This window comes from Lepidochelys kempii, chromosome 5 (assembly GCF_965140285.1).
Source record: "Lepidochelys kempii isolate rLepKem1 chromosome 5, rLepKem1.hap1, whole genome shotgun sequence".
Lineage (NCBI taxonomy): Eukaryota > Metazoa > Chordata > Testudines > Cheloniidae > Lepidochelys > Lepidochelys kempii.
In genome coordinates, this window is record NC_136384.1 from 104,004,064 (window position 1) to 104,022,299 (window position 18,236).

General features: G+C 41.6%; 1 protein-coding gene across 1 annotated transcript; it reads left to right on the top strand.

Annotated features, from left to right (window-relative positions):
• The first annotated feature begins 7,160 nt into the window (after positions 1-7,160).
• On the top strand, positions 7,161-16,968 carry MLANA (melan-A). The gene is made up of 5 exons (XM_073345293.1): positions 7,161-7,193; positions 8,492-8,590; positions 9,914-10,010; positions 15,561-15,662; positions 16,795-16,968. Exons 2-5 carry the CDS (start codon positions 8,517-8,519, stop codon positions 16,861-16,863), a joined length of 342 nt encoding a protein of 113 aa, XP_073201394.1. The 5' UTR covers positions 7,161-7,193; positions 8,492-8,516; the 3' UTR covers positions 16,864-16,968.
• The last annotated feature ends 1,268 nt before the right edge of the window (positions 16,969-18,236 follow it).

Here is an 18,236-nt window from a genome sequence, read left to right on the forward strand (position 1 = left end):
ATCATCATTAACTTGATTTTCTTAATAAATCTGTTAAGCATTCTGAAGTACAGAATGAGTCAAAGACCACCTCTCTTTTTTGGGAATCAAGAAATAGTGGGAATAGAAACCTTTCCCTCTGTGTTGATAAGGAACTTCTTCTATTGCTCCCAGTTTTAACAGAGAATGTACTTCTTAAAACAGTCTTGTGAGATGGGTCCCTGAAAAGGGACATGAGAATATGTTGGAGAAAGGGAGGGAGGTAAATTGGATAACATAGCCCTTCTTTACTGTGCTAAGTACCCAACTGTTCAATGTAATCTCTGTTGATGCACTGTAAAAGAGAGATAGGCACGTTCCAAATGAGGGAAGGGGTATCTGAATGCAAAAGATGAAACAGGGTGGGTATGTTGTCTTGACAGATATATTAAAACACCTGTTTCAAAGTTACTGAAGACTGGTGAGAAGGACCTGCTACAGACGATGCCGGTGGACAATGTTTAGAAGACCTCCATATAGAGGCCTCTGCTGATAGTAGGGTGTGTACCATGTTTGAGGCTTAAACTGTTTCCTCTTTGCTCCGGAAGGGTAAACACTCAGCAAACAAAAGGGTTGCATGAGAATCTTTCAACATGTGCATCATGTTGGTGGTCTTCTGAGAGAACAGTGTAGCACCTTCACATGGTAAATCGCCTATTGCAACAATTCTCCAACTCTGGGTCGGGACCCCAAAGTGGGTCATGACCCCATTGTAATGGGGTCGCCAGGGCTGGCATTAAACTTGCCAAAGCCCGAGCCCCACCACCTGGGGTCAAAGACCAAGGGCTTCAGCCCTGAGTAGTGGGGCTCAGGTTACAGGCTCCCTGCCTGGGGCTGAAGCCCTTGTGCTTGTGCTTTGGCCCCTTGCATCCAGGGCAGTGGGGCTTGAGTTTTGGCCCACCCCCGCACCCGGGGCAGTGGGACTCAGGCAGGCTCAGGCTTCAGTCCCCCTCCTGGGGTCATGTAGTAATTTTTGTTGTCAGAAGGGGGTCAAAGTGCAATAAAGTTTGAGAACCCCTGTTCTATTGTATTTTGCAGCAGTCTTGGAATGCTGAAGGCTTGAAACCAAGAAGAGCATCTCATTGAAATGTGATGCAGTATCTGACATGTCAATCGCTGCTTTGAAAGACGTGCAAATAGTGAGATGACCTTTTGAGGGAATGGCCAAGAATTGATCTTCGTATTTCCTGGGCAGTTTGTTAGTGAATTTTGAAATTGCTGACTAGTTAATAAAAGTATATTTTGACAACAATGCCAGATAATTTGATACTCTCATGGTGGTATATGCCTTTCTGCTATAAACATCCAATCTCTGATAATATTTATCTTTCAGGATAGCTTTGGAGTGAGGCTGCCTCAAATGCTCGTTAGATGCTGTGACCACTAAGAAGTCTGGAATTGGAAGGGTATAGAAACACTCAGTTTTGCTGAAGAACCTGGTAGCATCTGTCCACCCATTTGTCAGTGGGTGGGTTGGAGGCAGGTATCTGCCAAAGGGTCTTCATAGCTTCCAGTAAGGCATCGTTGATGGGAAGGGCAACCTTGCAGGAGCAGGAGTTTGCAATATGTCTAATAATTTGTTCAGATTGTCTAGCACAATTTCTGCTTGTATTCCCAAAGACACTGCTATTCTCCTAACAACCTTACCTTAGACCTTAGTTTATCCTGTGCCCATGGGGCACTCCAGTTCCTCAACTGACTGACCGCTCACTAGTTGTGGTACTTCAGTCACCAGGTGATGGCAGCACATTCAATATCTTCTGTCACTGTCTTTGGCCAGTTCTTCCTTGGCCTTCCTCACTTTCTCTTTCCTGCCTTGGGTACCCACTTCAATGCTTGCTTAGCATGCTCCCATCTTTCATATGATGTACACATCCCAACGGCCTGAGCCTTCTTTCTTTGATGATATTTTTCTAACATATCTTGTCCTATCAGCTTTCTTACTCTCACATTTGTTTTGTCTTTCCATGAAATGTGTAATATCTTCCTCAGCCTACTGTGATGGGCAGCCTCTAGTCGCTCTTTTGTTATCCACTGTCATTGGCCAAGTCTCTGCTCCATATAGTAGCATGCTCACTACAGTGGTATAATGGTCTGATCTGACCTTTGGTTTAGTATGGAGACCTCTGTTTGACCAGATGCTGTTCATCCTTCCAAAAATGGTGTTTGCTTTTCCTAATCTTGTATGAATATCTTTATTACAGGCACCTTCAAATGTTATCATACTCCCCAGTAGCAGAACTCTTCATTTTCTTTTCCCCCACATACACTTTTGCATCTGTTGTCCAGTTTCCTACTTTCATAATCTTGATTTTCTCTTCATTTACTTTCAATTCAATTCTTGCTGCATCCTGTTCTACCTCTCAAGTAAGGGAAATTATCCCATTCCATGTCACTTAGTAAAGCAATTTCGTCAGCAAAGACAATGAGAGCCTGAAAAACTTAAAAATCCTCAGGAGGAGGCAACGGGGACTTTGGAGACAGCCTCACTCAGAAAAGAGGAAGAAAAACTGGGGGTGGGGGGACATCTACAGGTCCCTCCCTAGTCTCCTCTTCTTCTGGGTGTTCCAGTAAAGAGGGAAACTGTGAGCCTAGATGTGTGTCATCTCTGGGCACTACAGGGGCAGGAGAAGATGACTTTATCCTGGATTTAGTCACTAATGGTGGCCTAGACATTCTAGAAGCAGGCCAACAAGCCCAATAAGGCTAGGGAGCACAGTCCCATAGTGGAGGGCACCAAACTGAAGCATCCTTAGAATAAAGACCTTGCTCTAGAGTTTGGGCATCTCTAGAACGTTGACAGTATGGAGACCTGAATGACCTTGTTGGAGATACAGGTTTGTCACAGTGAGAGTAAGAAGAGAAGCTATAACTCTTCTCAGTAAAAGGAGGAGTCCCAGTAGGCAGCGGGGCAGGTCTTGGCACTGGAGGACGCCTGGGGTATTCTCAGAGGAACTGAAGTCAACAGTGTAGCTGATGGTTGCAGTGGATGAGGCAGTCCAAATGCAGACAAATGGGCCAACGTTCGTGGTGCCAGAGGAGCTGATGCTGTATATACTGACGAAGTGGATGGAATTGCTGGTGCTGCGGTAACTGTAGTTGCCAGTGCCATTGGTGCCACAGATATTGTGAACAGAGAATCCAACAAAGGATTGTCCAGGAGAGGAGGGAGAGGGAGAGAAGGGATTTTGCTGTGAAGAATGCCTGCAACGTCAATGGCCCAATAGCAGAGGCAAGTGCTCAGCCACTAAAGCTAGCACTGCTGGACCTGGCAGTGCCAGTGACAACAATCTCCCTGGTATGTGTGATGACACCAGCCTTGACAGCTCCTCTGCTACCAGAATCGACAGTGCCACCTCTGATACAGTCAGTGAGTGTCAGTGCTTACAACCAGACCTCTCCTCAGCGCTGGAGGAGCTTTCAGAGCTTTTTCTGTGAGGGGACTTCAAATGTTGATCAGTCTCCAAGGACAAAGAGGGTTTTGAGGAGGCCACTGGAGATGAAGATGAACAACATTTCTCACCTGATTTTGGCTTAGAAACTGGGACTGTCAGAGGGGCACTTCTCATGGACAAACTCTCCACTGTCTCATGGTTGGGGGTGGTCTCTGAAGAGGGACACCTTGTCTTCTCAAGAAGAGGTTCCTTGAGGTGGAAATCCCTCTTATTTTTTGTTCTTGTTGGGAAGCAGGCACAAATAGGATATTTGTTCCTCACATACCCCTCACCTAAGCAGATTAGGCAACGTTTGTGCCTGTCGCTGATAGGGATCACAGTCCTGCAAGTGGCATGCTGTTTGAAACCTGGGGATTTCTGCATATTAACCCCACTAAATAGTAACTAGCTTACTCTAACTAAACTAACACTAAACTACAACTATATACAGAAGGAGAATTTATCTAAGACTGGTTAATGGAGTGTTGAGGAGCTGCAACTCTCACCACGGGCAGCAAGATGGAACTGAAATGGAGGCAGTGATCTTGCCCTGATTATGCCCTCAGCTTGGTGCACAAAGGGAGCAGGGGCACATGTGTTGCCTTCTGATATGGTTGGAAAAAGTTTCCTAGTCAAAAGCACATACACCTACACTTCAGGTGTCATTGGCATCGCGTAAGTACCAGAATCCATACCCCCCGCCACCTCAATAAGGCCTCAGTCCTGTATGGGGAGCTGCCCTAATCTAATATTAGCTGGCTATCTGTTGGGCATTGCTGTAGCACAATGCACTTCAATAATGCCCCTCTTCACTCTTTACATATCCCTGTGCTGGAAGCTGCAGTGAGGTGCCACAGGATCTGGCTATGACAGCTCAATATCCACTGAAGAGTCCCCCACCCTTGGGAGACAGGATCCTTAATTGGGGGAGATCTGGCTGCTTTTTGGCCCCTTTGTGGCAGCCAAGTAGCACAAAGGGACCAGAATGTAGCCGAGAATCTGTCGCTATTTTTTCCTAAAAACAATGAAAATCTTCTGGTAGGGACAGACTAATGGTAAATACCCTTTGTATAATTAACAACTCAATCCTGCACGGTGCTGGGGAGTGCTTCCTCGGAGATTCCAAGTGCCCTGAGTTTGAACTGAAATTATGGTGCATCAGGCACACTCAGCACCTCACAGGAGGCACCAAACACCTTGCATTATCAGGTCCCAAGTAAACATTCCTATTTCTTCCTTACCTTGTTGTGGATCTTAAGTTTCAGTGAAAACACAAACAAAAATCACAAGACCTCATCCTAGAGAGATGAAATGACCCTACCAATAACATAAAGACAATGGGTCCACTGTTTAAAAGGTCAGACACCTTTTCAGTGACACAGAAAGCATTCATTCTCCACCTATGGATAGTCAGGATTTGGCAGACTCTCACAATAGTTTGCCAGAGGCTAATGGATGTCAAAAAAGGTCTGGATTGTTGTTTTCTGAACATATTTTTAAATGTTTCTTTCCAAAATGTGATCAGGAGAGAGCTGAATCTCTAGCTCATAGAATGTCTTTAGAAATGTAATCTAGCTGGGGAGGTGGCCAACTTCTGGGCACAACTCCCTCAAGCTGTGGGTCTTTGCCGGTACATTTCTGCCCCACCGAGGAGGTCCAGCATAGTAGTGACTTCAGTCCTTTCAGGTTGTTCAAAGGTAATCAGGAAGAAACACACTACTGAAAACTGGTCATCCCACAAACCTTCAGTAGGGCCCCTCCCCGCTATTCAGCACTTGTTTTCAAAACAATCTCTGCTTCCCCTGATTCCCTTCTGATTCTGGTTGTCCCTTCCGGGATGGTTGTCCCAGCTGGCCAGTGAGCTCCATCTCAGGGCTGCAACCAGGCTTTTCTTCCACCATGAGACACACGGAGCTGTGTCCTCCCTACTCGTCAACCCTGGACAAGGCTAGGCCCTCTCCTTTTATCTCTTCTCCCCACATTTGAAGTTGAATGCAGGTGTAGCAGAGCAAGGCAAGGGGGTCCACAGACTTTCCCTAACCCTTTCACTGCCAGTGTGGAGCGGGTCAGCTTCCTTAACCCCCTCTCTGCTGGTGTAGGGCCTCTCTGCCCCAACACAGTAATGCTTACAGAGTCTGCGCTTGGAGTTTTAATGATCTCACTAGTGTAAATTAGGAGCAATGCCACTGAAGTCAATACAGACACACCGGTTTGACAACAGTATAAATGAGAACATGATTGTGTGTTTCACCTTAACAACTGTTCTACCCCTCAACAGCAGCATTATGCCTCTGTCTTATAAGGCATTATTTGCACATTTTTTTCCATTCATTGCTATGAATGTCAGCCCATTAGCCAAAGGCAAAATAAAAATACACTGGGTTTTGTTATCACATGTTTTTTTTCATGAATGCTGGACTGTTGGCACCGATGAAGAAGAAAAAAATATATCTGTTATTTAGCCTCCTTCTTCTAGAAACATTTGTTCAAGGGTGGAGAAAATCCATGTAAAGAATTATATGAAATCTGCCATTCTATAAAGTTGGGAAGTGGGAAAGATTGAATCTGAAGCCTTACAAACTTGATATTAGCTCTTTAATGCTATACACAGATCTAAAACCTGATCCTGCAATCTTTTCACATTCAAAACTCACACAGGAGTACAAGTGTAATCATGCAGAGGAACCACTGCAAGATCAGATAATTATATAGCAGATATTTATTCAAAAGGGGCCAATTCTGCTCTTAGTTACTGTGTGACCCCACTGGATTTGTTTTATTGTTATGGCTCCAGAAAAGAGGATTTCTTAAGTCCCATGGGATAATGGAACAAATAAGGCCCTGTCCACACTGGGAGCAGAACCATGCTAGCTTCAAATGTTTGCCCAGAAGAAAGATGTTTTCCAAAAGTAATAAGTCCTAAACACACTCGTGACTATGTTAGGAAATATCCAATGCACTGGTACCAACAGTGGAGGAAGCTGTAGTGTAGAGAAGGTTCAGGTGTTTTTACCACCATTTTATCTAATAAGGCAAAAACAGTGGAAAACACAGAGCAGAAGAAATGTCTTGCTCTCCTAAACCCCACACTAACTAAATCATAATGTAGTAGTTATGGCTTAGGTGGTTTCTTTTTACTAGAGCGCTTGCTTACTTACCAGCACCAAATGAGCTACATTGGTGTAAGGGCTCTTTACACTGGTATAACTGCATACACATGAGGGATTTGCACCTATTTAACTATACAGTATCAGTTTCTAAACTGATGTGGCTATAGTGGTCCAAAAACTGTGTAGATAAACTTTCAATGAAACTGGTGCAAAAACTTTGTGTAGACAGGCACTAACTCCGAAACAAAAGCAATATAAACAGTTTTAAACAGGTACAAGTGTGTCCACACTTGGAGTTTTCACTGATTTAGGTAAATTGATGCAAAACCTGTGTGTGGCCCAGCCCTATGCAGTGTATGGGAGAGCATGGAAAAGTAATAGATCTTGTAGCTGTTTACCGAAAAAGATGGGCGGGGGGGCGGGGAGAGAGAAGAAGAAAGGGAAAAAGCTGTCTCTCTGCTTGGCCTCTTTCATGCTAATTAAAGAAATCAAAGGCTGCACCATTTGGAATTTAAACTCGTGATAGTCATGAGTGTAGAGACCAAAAAAAAAGAAAAAAAGATTAAGTGCTAGAGAAAAAAGCTGCCTATGCGTCCACCGAGCAGGCAGAGAGTGTGGATCTGCAAAGAAGGTGAGGCTTGCATGCTTTGTATTCTGCTAGAATTTCCCCGTTTATTTAAAACTAAGTTTCAGAAGAGTTTACTGGCTCATTCTGAACTCTCTGAAAAAGTCATTTAATTCGGTCTGATCTATTTCTAAAAGGGTCATTTTGTCTTAATTGAATTTGGTGATAGATTATTTGGGAATATACAGTAGAATTTGCTCTTCTGCTATTTAACTGAGACCAATGTATTTACTTATGTCTTTTTCTATGGTTGTGTCAGATAAATTAGATTTGAACTGTTCTGTCTGATCAGATTTGGATGGTTAATTTCCCTCAGGAACCTAAACTAATGGCAATTAAGCATGCACAGATAGCAAATATAAATTGGTGCAGCTCTCTCCAAATCAATGGAGCTGTGCCAATTTATGCTAGCTAAGGGGTTTATCTAGACATAGACCACTGCAGTGTCTGCAGCACTCCAGGGAAGACACTACCTATGCTGACAGGAGGGGTTCTCCTGCCAGGAAAGGTAATCCATCTCCTCTACAGGCAGGCTGGGTCAACAGGAAAATTATTCCATCCGCCTAGTGCTGTCTAAACCGGGGGTTTGGTAGGTTTAACTGTGTCACTTGTGGTCTGGATTTTTCACCTCCTAGAGTGACCTAATTATACCGACCTTATTTCCTAGTGTAGACCGGCCTAAGTATCTGGCTTTGGTTGTTTAAAGGGAATAGAAACAAACACTGTAAGTAAAATATTCACCTTCTCTTTCATCTACTTCTCCCCTACCTCACCCTAGATAAAGTGCATTATTAACAAATTATTCCTGTTCTCTAAATGGCTTTCTTAAGAACCGATCATTTGGTCATGAATTTACAACAAACAAAAAATGTATGAGTGGTCTAAAGAACAGAAGTCTCCTCCTACATTGTCTTCAGGGCTGGTTTCAAAATACAGCGGCTTTACCTTGGGTTGAAAGGGAAACCCATTCTCATTCTTGAGAAATTTTATGTCAGAAACCTGTAAACATCTAAAGAGAACAAGCCAAATCCTTCTTTCAGGCACTGTGCAAACCCAGAGTAGCTCCACTAAAGTTGGTGGGGTTATACTGATGCAAACCCAAAGTCATGGCAGTGTAATTGACAGCTGAATTTGATCCAATGTGTTTTGTTCTTATTAAGTTACCACAGCCTTGTGTGTAAATGGATCTACCTTTTATTAAAAATATTTAAAAGAAACCCAAACTCTCTTTCTTCTGATAATGGAAATGGTGATAATGTATTATGTCTTAGGAGTATTGTAATGGATTACTCTTGTCCTTGTAGGTGTGACCGAAACCAGTCTTACAAAATGCCCAAAGGAGACCACCAAACAGATGGCATCTTCAGCAGAGGGAAGCGATATACTTACCTTGCAGCACAAGAGTAAGTATAAAACAAAACCCATGACAGCTTCAAAGCTAGTGAAAAGAATTGCATTCAAATTCAGATGTGGCATTCTCTGAAAGCCCATTTATAAATTACTCAACTGAGAGGTTTTCCTCTATCCTGGGAACAGAATTTTACAAAGTAGGATTTTTCTTCCAGGTTGCAACAAAGAAAACAGAACCCAAGATAAATTAATCAGAATTTCTGTGTTCAGGGAAAGTAACAAGGCCTTATAAAGATGAATAAAATCTCACAATTCTTTTGTCTCCTGGCTTCTTTAAATGGTACTAGAATCCTAACCGTCTTGAATCCCTTTCATAGAATGGGAAAAGACAGATGTATGTCTACATATACTGTTAAGCCCATGGTCCCCAAACACAATGTAACTCAAAATTCCCACCCTCTAACCACACAGTTCTTGTGCTTAGTGTGTCATGGAACATGACACAAGTTAGGAAATTGTCTGTGCACAGTTTACAGTCTTCTTACCTCTTTTCCGAAGTTGGGTAATGATTTATAAACCCAGTAATCCTTGTGTCTCTGGCATTTGCTATAACATGGTAGATGTTGGACAGAGGTCCCAGTGTTCTTTGCCTGAAGAGATTCAACTAATAAAAATGGGGTGTGTCTCCACAAGTGAGGCATTTCATTGCTTACATAGCTTTCCCATTATGGGAATGCTTTTTTCAGGGATTGGGGTGCGTTCTATAAGTGGTGGTTCTTTGGAGACCAATATTTGAGGCAATGATTGCATTTTCCCAGTTGTTGAAACAGTCAAGCTTTTGGCAAGGACTTTAGCTAGGTCAGTTACAATGGGGAGGTTGGCAGGAATTAGAGACTTAGACAAGAATCTGTAGCTGCCAACTGGAGTGAGTTGAAGCTAAGAACAAATGTTTTGTCAAATTTTGCAGAAAGGTTTTGGCCAATTCTTTTTCTATGGTTCTCTAGTCCTCAAAAAAGTTGTTTAACATGAAATTCTGAAGGTCCAAAAGTCCCACAAATGAGTGGAAGTCTCATTCAGCGGGCAGGCTGTACAGTGTCCAGCAGGTGAGGCTGCTGTTCAATAGCTATTTTTATCTTTGATGTTCGCCATGTGATGCTTCATACTCTGTATATCATCGAACCACTGCAGGATTACTCACTGCCCGGTGGTTCAAGAGCTCAACATATTAATAGTTTTATTTTTTAAAAGGCACAGTATAGTTCATTTGTGTTCTCATAGAAGCCTCTTGAAATTGCTGATAAATTTGAATGCTGTAAACACTTGTGCTAAATACACTCACTTATGGAAAAATTCATCTAGTTTTTCTTTTGCAACAGGGCTGCAGGTATTGGAATCCTTGTTGTGGTTCTTGCAGTTTTACTGATCATTGGCTGCTGGTATCACAAAAGGCGATGTGGCTATAAAAACCTCCGGGTAAGTGTGGCAACTCATATTCTGGTATAACATCATTATTATTACAGTAGTGCCTAGGGGACACAACCAAGATCAGGGCACTATTGACCGAGGCACTGTACAAACACATAATATGAGAGCTTTTAAAATAAGACAAAGGACGGGGGAGAGGAAACTAAGACACAGGGAAGTGAAGTGACTTGTCCAAAAAAAAAAAAAATTAAAAAAAATATCCACACAGCAGATCAGTGGCAGAGCCAGATGTAAAACCCTGTCCTGCAGACTTTCAGTCCAGTACGTTTTCAATTATATCATCCTGCCACTAATATATATTGAACACCCCCAGTCTGCTAAGCACTTTAATAGTTTTCATCTAAGTCTTTGATTTGGCTTAGAGGGAGAGACTAAGGGCTTGTCTACATTACCCACTGGATCGATCCAGTGATCGATCCAGCGGGGGGGCCAGGGGTCGATTTATTGCATCTAGTCTAGATGCAATAATCGACCACCGAGCGCTCTCCTGTTGACTAGGATACTCCACCAGGGTGAGAGGCACAGGCAGAGTCAACGGGAGAGTGTCAGCCATCAACTAACCACAGTGAAGACACCATGGTAAGTAGACCTAACTACGTCAACTTCAGCTACGTTATTCACATAGCTGAAGTTGCGTAATTTAGATTGATCCCCACCCCCATGTGTAGACCAGGCCTAAATAACAAATGGAGTGGGGGTAGGGAAGAGAAGGACAAGGGTTACAGTTACAAGCTTATGTGTTTAATATAGTGGTTAAACAGACACCACAGTGCACATGTACATGTAAAAGGTAACCTGCAAAGGGGGTGTCATAAAAATAAAGGGAAGGGTAACCACCTTTCTGTATACAGTGCTATAAAATCCCTCCTGGCCAGAGGCAAAACCTTTTCACCTGTAAAGGGTTAAGAAGCTAAGAACCTCGCTGGCACCTGACCAAAATGACAAATGAGGAGACAAGATACTTTCAAAGCTGGAGGTGGGGAAACAAAGGGTCTGTCTGTGTGATGCTTTTGCTGGGAACAGATCAGGAATGCAGACTCAGAACTTCTGTAAAGTTAGTAAGTAATCTAGCTAGAAATGCGTTAGATTTCCTTTTGTTTAATGGCTGGTAAAATACGCTGTGCTGGGTGGAATGTATATTCCTGTTTTTGTGTCTTTTTGTAACTTAAGGTTCTGCCTAGAGGGATTCTCTATGTTTTGAATCTGATTACCCTGTAAGGTATTTACCATCCTGATTTTACAGAGGTGATTCTTTTACCTTTTCTTTAATTAAAATTCTTTTTTAAGAACCTGATTGATTTTTCATTGTTCTTAAGATCCAAGGGTTTGGGTCTGTGGTCACCTGTACAAATTGGTGAGGATTTTTATCAAGCCTTCCCCAGGAAAGGGGGTGTAGGGCTTGGGGGGATATTTTGGGGGAAGACGTCTCCAAGTGGGCTCTTTCCCTGTTCTTTGTTTAACACGCTTGGTGGTGGCAGCATAGGGTTCAAGGACAAGGCAAAGTTTGTATCTTGGGGAAGTTTTTACCCTAAACTGGTAAGAAAAATCTTAGGGGGTCTTTCATGCAGGTCCCCACATCTGTACCCTAGAGTTCAGAGTGGGGAAGGAACCTTGACAGGGGGAAAATGAATTTGTACTCTTGTGGGTTTCATGATTATGTATAAAGAAGATCTAAAAAGGTACTTGCCAAGAATTGCAAAGATACTATATTTGGAGTTCTGTCTTCTCTTAGCTGAGCCAGACAGTAATTTTGAATTTTTAACAATGAGAGCTTTTCTCCAAAATATTTTACTTAAATAGGTTGTGTACAATCTGAATAAAAATCTCCTCTCATCCCAATTAATTAGAAGTTGTACTTCATTACTTGTGGTAATAATCCTATTATCTCTCCCCTGGAATGGGGCATAGTGTCTTCCAAAATACACATGACCTGAATTTCTACAGGGTTAAAAACCCACCTTCGGAAACCAAAACCAAAAACAAACACTTTTCAGGCTCTCTTTATACATCACAGAAAATGCACAAAGTAATTTTTCCCTTTGAATCTCCCCTTTAAAAATGTTATTATGAAAATATAATTACGATGTTTGTGCTGTTTGTTGGGGGAGAAACTGGACAGAAGAAATGACAATGCAGGACTGAAATAGGAAAGGAAGAAGAGAGGGGAGAGACTTCCCTCTTACAGGAGAGTCTATTATAGAGATTCTCTAGGTTTTAGTCAGGAGGAGAGGATGGAAGAGGATAAAGTATGGGCCAGATCAGATAAGAAACATTCACATAAAGAATCTGAAACATCAGAAAAAGGCAGACAAATAAACAGTGACAAGTTTTCAAAGTGCTTGTACACAAATGCTAGAAATCTAAATAATAAGATGGGTGAACCAGAGTGCCTCATGTTAAAGGAGGATATTGATATAGTAGGCATTACAGAAACCTGGTGGAGTGAGGACAATCAATGGGACACAATCATTCTGGGGTACAAAATATATCGGAAGGACAGAACAGGCTGTGCCGGGGGGTAAGGGGGGGGTAAGGGCACTATATGTGAAAAAATGTAGAATCAAATGAAATAAAAATCTTAAATGAATCCACATGTTCCACGGAATCTCTATGGATAGTAATTCTATGCTCTAATAAGAATATAACAATAGGGATCTATTATTGACCACCTGACCAGGACAGTGATAGTGATGATGAAATGCTAAGGGAGATTAGAGAGGCTATCAAAAGAAAGAACTCAATAATAGTGGGGGATTTCAATTATCCCCATATTGACTGCGTACAAGTCAGGTCAAGATGAAATTCAGAGACAAATTTTCTCGATTCTTTAAATGACTGCTTCTTGGAACAGCTGGTACAGGAACCCACAAGGGGAGAGGCAACTCTCAATCTAGTCCTGAGTTGAGTGCAGTATGTGGTCCAAGAGGTAACTAACAGGATCGCTTGGAAATAGTGACCATAATATAATAACATTTAACATTCCTGTGGTGGGAAGAAAACCTCAGCAGCCCAATATTTAATTTCAGAGAGAAGGTTAGGTAAACAGAAATTAAAAGGTACAGTGACTAGAGTGAAATCCCTGCAAGCTGCATGGACACTTTTCAAAGACACCATAATAGAGGCTCAACTTAAATGTATATCCCAAATTAAAAAAAAAACAGTAAAAGAACTAAAAAAGAGCCACCGTGGCTTAACAACCATGTAAAAGAAGCAGTGAGAGATAAAAAGGCATCTTTTAAAAAGTGAAAGTCAAATCCTAGTGAGGTAAATAGAAAGGAGCATAAACACTGCCAAATTAAATGTAAAAATGTAATAAGAAAAGCGAAAAAGGAGTTTGAAGAACAGCTAGACAAATCTCAAAGGTAATAAAATGTTTTTTTAAGTACATCAGAAGCAGGAAGCCTGCTAAACAATCAGTGGGGCCCCTGGACGATCGAGATACAAAAGGAGCACTTAAAGACGATAAAGTAATCGCAGAGAAACTAAATGAATTCTTTGCTTCAGTCTTCACGGCTGAGGATGTTAGGGAGATTCCCAAACCTGAGCTGTCTTTTGTAGGTGACAAATCTGAGGAATTGTCACAGACTGAAGTGACACGAGAGGAGGTTTTGGAATTAATTGAGAAACTTAGCAGCTACAAGTCACTGGGACCAGATGGCATTCACCCAAGACTTCTGAAAGAACTCAAATGTGAAATTGTGAAACTATTAACTATGGTTTGTAACCTGTCCTTTAAATCAGCTACTGTACCCAATGACTGGAAGATAGCTAATGTAACGCCAATATTTAAGAAGGGCTCTAGAGGTGATCCTGGCAATTACAGACTGGTAAGTCTAACGTCAGTACCGGGCAAATTAGCTGAAACAATAGTAAAAAATAAAATTGTCAGACACATAGAAGAACATAAAATTGTTCCGCAAAAGTCAATATGGTTTCTGTAAAGGGAGATAGTGTCTTACTATTAGAGTTCTTTGAGGGGGGGTCAACAAACATGTGGACAAGGGGGATCCAGTGGACATAGTGCACTTAGATTTCCAGAAAGCCTTGACAAGGTCCCTCACCAAAGGCTCTTATGTAAATTAAGTTGTCATGGGATAAGAGGGAAGATCCTTTCATGGATTGGGAACTGGTTAAAAGACAGGGAACAAAGGGTAGGAATAAATGGTACATTTTTAGAATGGAGAGGGATAACTAGTGGTGTTCCCCCGGGGTTGGTCCTAGGACCAATCCTATTCTACTTGTTCATAAACGATCTGTAGAAAGGGGTAAACAGTGAGGTGACAAAGTTTGCAGATGATACTAAACTGCTCAAGATAGTTAAGACCAAAGCAGACTGAAGAACTTCAAAAAAGATCTCACAAAACTAAGTGATTGGGCAACAAAATGGCAAATGAAATTTCATGTGGATAAATGTAAAGTAATGCACATTGGAAAAAATAACCCCAATTATACATACAATATGATGGGAGCTAATTTAGCTACAACTAATCAGGAGAAAGATCTTGGAGTCATCGTGGATAGTTCTCTGAAGACGTGCACGCAGTGTGCAACAGCAGTCAAAAAAGCAAACGGGATATTAGGATTCATTAAAAAAGGGATAGAGAATAAGATGCAGAATATCTTATTGCCCTTATATAAATCCATGGTACGCCCACATCTTGAATACTGCGTACTGATGTGGTCCCCTCATCTCAAAAAAGATCTACTGGCATTAGAAAAGGTTCAGAAAAGGGTAACTAAAATTATTAGGGGTTTGGAACGGGTCCCATATGAGGAGAGATTAAAGAGGCTAGGACTTTTCAGCTTGGAAAAGAGGAGACTAAGGGGGGATATGATAGAGGTATATAAAATCATGAGTGAATAAGGACAAGTTATTTACTTGTTCCCATAATATAAGAACTAGGGGCCACCAAACGAAATTAATGGGCAGGAGGCTTAAAACAAATAAAAGGAAGTTCTTCACTCAGCGCACAGTCAACCTGTGGAACTCCTTGCCTGAAAAGGTTGTGAAGGCTAGGACTCTAAAAGGGTTTAATAGAGAACTGGATAAATTCATGGAGGTTAAGTCTATTAATGGCTATTAGCCAGGATGGGTAAGGAATGGTGTCCCTAGCCTCTGTTTGTCAGAGGTGGAGACGGATGGCAGAAGAGAGATCACTTGATCATTACCTGTTAGGTTCACTCCCTCTGGGGCACCTGGCATTGGCCACTGTCGGTAGTATGGCCATTCTTATGTAGGAACGAATGATTTTTAAAAGTAGGGGACATCAGAGAGAGGCATAGCAGCTGGGGGAGAACAGGATCCAATAGCAACAAGTTAGTACATCTTTGTCCTCATTTTTGATCATCCCATGATTGGACGTCTCTAAAGAGAGATCATGGATTGCATTAGCAGTGACAGAGTAACAAAGCTTGCACAATGCCTGCTGGCATTATGTCCCCATTCTTATTGACTTTCACACTTTAAGTGATACATTTATAGTCATACTCAAGGTTTCTTTTTCTGTCACTCTCTCACCTTTCCTTACTGTCTATCAGAGTAAAAGCTTGCATGCTGGCACTATCAGAAGAGTGGCAGGTGAAGATGCCCCACTGGATTGCAAAGCACTTTTACAGGAGTACAGCAACTTTAACTCTGTGGTAAGGTGAAGTCCCAGGTTTCATTTACTTACAACGTTTAGTGAATGCTGCAGTTAGTTGCTGAGATGACTGCTGGTGAAGTAGTAATGACGCACTTTTACCTCTGGTCGATGGCTTCTTTTCTGGATTTGCATTATCTAAGCTGGGTCTGCATCTTCCACATGTTGACCCAATCTGTTAAGAAAAGTACTCTCATGTAATTCTTGTAGTGAAAGTGATTTGTGAAATCTAATATTAATAGCTTGTCTTAAAAAGAATTCTCTTCTTCCTCCTCGACTTTATGCTACTTTGATTTAGTTGCAACATGATCATTCCTATTTGATCTACTAGCTGTAATAAAATAGTTATATGCTGCAATATCCTGCAATAGCAGGGTCTTCATGTCAACAGCTCTACCAATTTTACGGTGTGTGGGATTCCATAATCGGATATTGATTGTTTATGTGCTTCTGACACGCAGTACCAAAATCCACATACTAGCTATTTACCATAGCACTAATTGGGGTCCTCAGCATCAATCAGAACAGAAAGATGCATTATTGTAACCAATGAATGCCCATCCCCCCAAAATAGTTCAACTTCCAGAAAGTGAATATGAAGAGTTAAATATATTGAGTTATGATGGTGTGTAATTAATTTGAAGAAAGGAGAAAGGGTAATGAAATAATTTATGGTCAATATGCAATAAATATGCTGCTAAATATTGTTAATTTTGTAATAAGATATGTACTTACATCTGCCAAGACACTGTAATGTTTTATTATAAACTACCTGAAATATCAACAACATCTCCCTCCCCCACCCCCTCGAAAAAGCCTATCCTTAAAGTACTGAACATTTGTTCTTTGATAGCAGCTGCATGGACAAATGTCTCATCACAAAATGAACTCAATCTTATGCACAACCAAAAAGCAATGCTTAATTTTTTTTTAAAATAAATTCACAATCAGTTGTTTCAGCTGTTCTGAACTACAGTATTATTTAAGGACAAACAAGTAAACCGATGTAAAATTCTTTAAGAGGAATACAAAGCCGGCTAGAAGATGATACTATTTCAGCTTTAGTGTGGTTTGCTTGTCCTTCAATGCATTCACTCTACTTAGCATCTTCACCACATTTTTCATTCCCACAGGTACCTGATGCTCCACCAGCATATGACAAAATCTCCGCCGACCCATTGCCACCACCTTATTCACCATGATGTTGAGTCAGTCTTAAACTCTAAGTACACAAATTGATTCTTTTTGTGCTTTTGCTTAAACTCATGTGCAAACCAAGCATTCTTTATGGGTAAACTGTAATAATAAAGTACACATTTCCATGACTAGTTGCTGACAGTTATTGCCTAGTTCAATTTGCCTTTCATCCACATATGAAACAGATGAAAGGCTTTTGTATTTCTGCCCATTCCTAGATTATTTTTTCCCCAGCACTTGTAGCTGTGGGTGTATGGTGCAGTAACTCATTGTGATGAAACAGGCTGGTTTGGTAAGGGGCAATTAATGGGGTGATAGAGAGATTGGCATTCCAAGGGGAAGACTTCAGGCTGTCACGATACAAACTTGCTTGCCACTCCCTCTCACTAATGAGATGTGCATGTGAACTTCTTCCCAATTAGTCAGGTTTCCATATACTCAGTCTCCCTATCCACCACCTTTCACACTTTGTGGGCCTAATTTACCCCCTCCATCAGTCACACTTGGGTACACTTGCCTCACAAAGGACATCAATCAAGCTTGCGTGTATCCAATCCCTCCTGCTAAGGTTTGTAAGCACCTGGGGCTACCCCTTTTGCCCTCCCCCTACTGCCCCAAAATCAGGCTTGTGTGCTCATGGACTGCATGTTCCACCAACCACCAGTTTTATGAGCACCGTGCGTCAAAATTTCAGTTGTCATGTGAATAAAGACTAAAAATTACCCTAAACCCAATAATTAAAAAGTATTTGAATAACAAAAACAAAACAAAACTAGGCATTAGACCAGACCTAGTGAGGACCTACCTCTCCACCAAATCTTGGTATGTAGATGGTATTCTGAAGAGCTGCTACTCAAGCACTGCCTAGGACAGATTTAAGCCAGACACTAAATCCAGAGAGTTCTTATTTAAAAGTTTGTAAAAGAAGTCAAACAGCCACTACATTAAATGTTCAAATAGTATAAAAACAAATTGTGTGTGAATTCTCACCATGATTGTCAATCGGCCTTTAGGGGGAAAACGGGAACATATTCCCAACTGGAAATCCCTTTTCCAATGCAACCGAAATTAGGAGCCTCTGTACCTTCACAATCAACAGCTGGTGCCACTGCAGAAGCTGTTGCTCATCTTTATCTCCAGGGTTCTCAAACAGTTCATGATGTGGGCCTAATCTTACCAAAATTGTTCTATGGACCATTTCCCCTCCCATTCGAGATCAGGCAACACCTTTGTGGTAGGTACAGCAAATGCTTACAAATAAAAGTAGTACTAGGAATGCATTTATAGTAATTTCAGTCCTGGGAATGTGGGATCTGCCAGTTCGCTGAAGACCACCATCAGGTCCTCCATGTGCCACCACCGATTTACACTTTACACT